The 1045-nt window shown below is 42.9% G+C and overlaps 1 pseudogene across 1 annotated transcript in view; it reads left to right on the top strand.

The window, feature by feature from the left end:
- TEOVI_000543300:pseudogene overlaps positions 1-66 on the top strand; it is an 811-nt pseudogene extending 745 nt beyond the window's left edge. Inside the window, exon 2 of the mRNA in view lies at positions 1-66. This exon is cut by the window's left edge and continues 9 nt beyond it. Coding sequence covers positions 1-66 — 66 coding nt within the window.
- The last annotated feature ends 979 nt before the right edge of the window (positions 67-1045 follow it).

Raw genomic sequence — 1045 nt, 5'->3', positions numbered from 1 at the left:
ATAACGCTCGCAGGTTACCGTTTGGCCACACACCTCAACACCGTGCTCCGAAAGAAGGGGAAATAACTAGACGATCACGTGGGGAAATGTTTTATTTTTTTAAACATGGGCATCGGCTGATGGCTCATAGAGGACAGGTAAATTTCCCCTACTTGTGATGTGTTTGTCTCCGCCCACGTCCGCTGGTTTATTTTTCTAACGCAATATTCTACTAGCGGCAGTAGTCACTTAAACTCCCCTTTGTTCCTGTTACCCTTGTTAGATATGGATGGACTTAATGTGTGTAACGTATATGAACCATACATCAAATTATTCGTTATTTTTTCCCCTAAGATTAACTGTTCTTATCGATATTTTTTTTAAAAACCTTCCAGTGCTTATGGTCTTGTTTTGTGTGTTCTTTTAATAACACTCTGCGCTGTTAGGCCTAAGTTCTGCTGGTGTGATCCCTCGCCGCGCTACTCCCCTCTCCCCCCCCCGCTGCGCAATAATGCGCGGGACTGTGAGTTGGTGGTGGATAATGATACTCTGCAAGTAATGCAGAATAAATAGAGGACGCGGGTTTAAATGTACAAGCACCACATCAACTGGCAGTGCGACGCTCTTTAACCGTTATATTATGTGAGGCATTTTCACCCATCACACAGACACGGACACGCTTCCTTAGCTTTCAGTTGCTGTTTTTTCAATATCTATCGGTTACGCTACCCTTTATGCGCATTTCTGTGGCTTCTGTATTACATTTCTTCTGTTGTCTTTTTGTGTAGCCTCCCGCTAGCGAGTGCAACAATCATAAGGGTGAAATAACTGTAGGATATATGACCCTTTCATACTTCTAGGCTAAAAATCTGCTGTCTTCAGCGTATCGTTGAGGTGATAGTTAACCATATCTTTACGGTTCCAATGAGGAGGTGCTGTTGCTGATAGTGCACAAATATGTTCACTGCACCTTTTTTTTTCAGATTGGTGGTCCACCGATAGAACTGTAATATGTTGCGGTCTCTTTTCTTCTTTGCTGTCTGAAAAGTAATGGTGATAGTAACGC

The sequence above is a fragment of the Trypanosoma equiperdum genome (genome assembly GCF_001457755.1).
Source record: "Trypanosoma equiperdum strain OVI genome assembly, contig: ctg_995, whole genome shotgun sequence".
NCBI classification, from domain to species: Eukaryota; Euglenozoa; class Kinetoplastea; order Trypanosomatida; family Trypanosomatidae; genus Trypanosoma; species Trypanosoma equiperdum.
The sequence above is the reverse complement of the archived record's forward strand: the minus strand, read 5'-3'. Positions and strand labels throughout refer to the sequence as shown.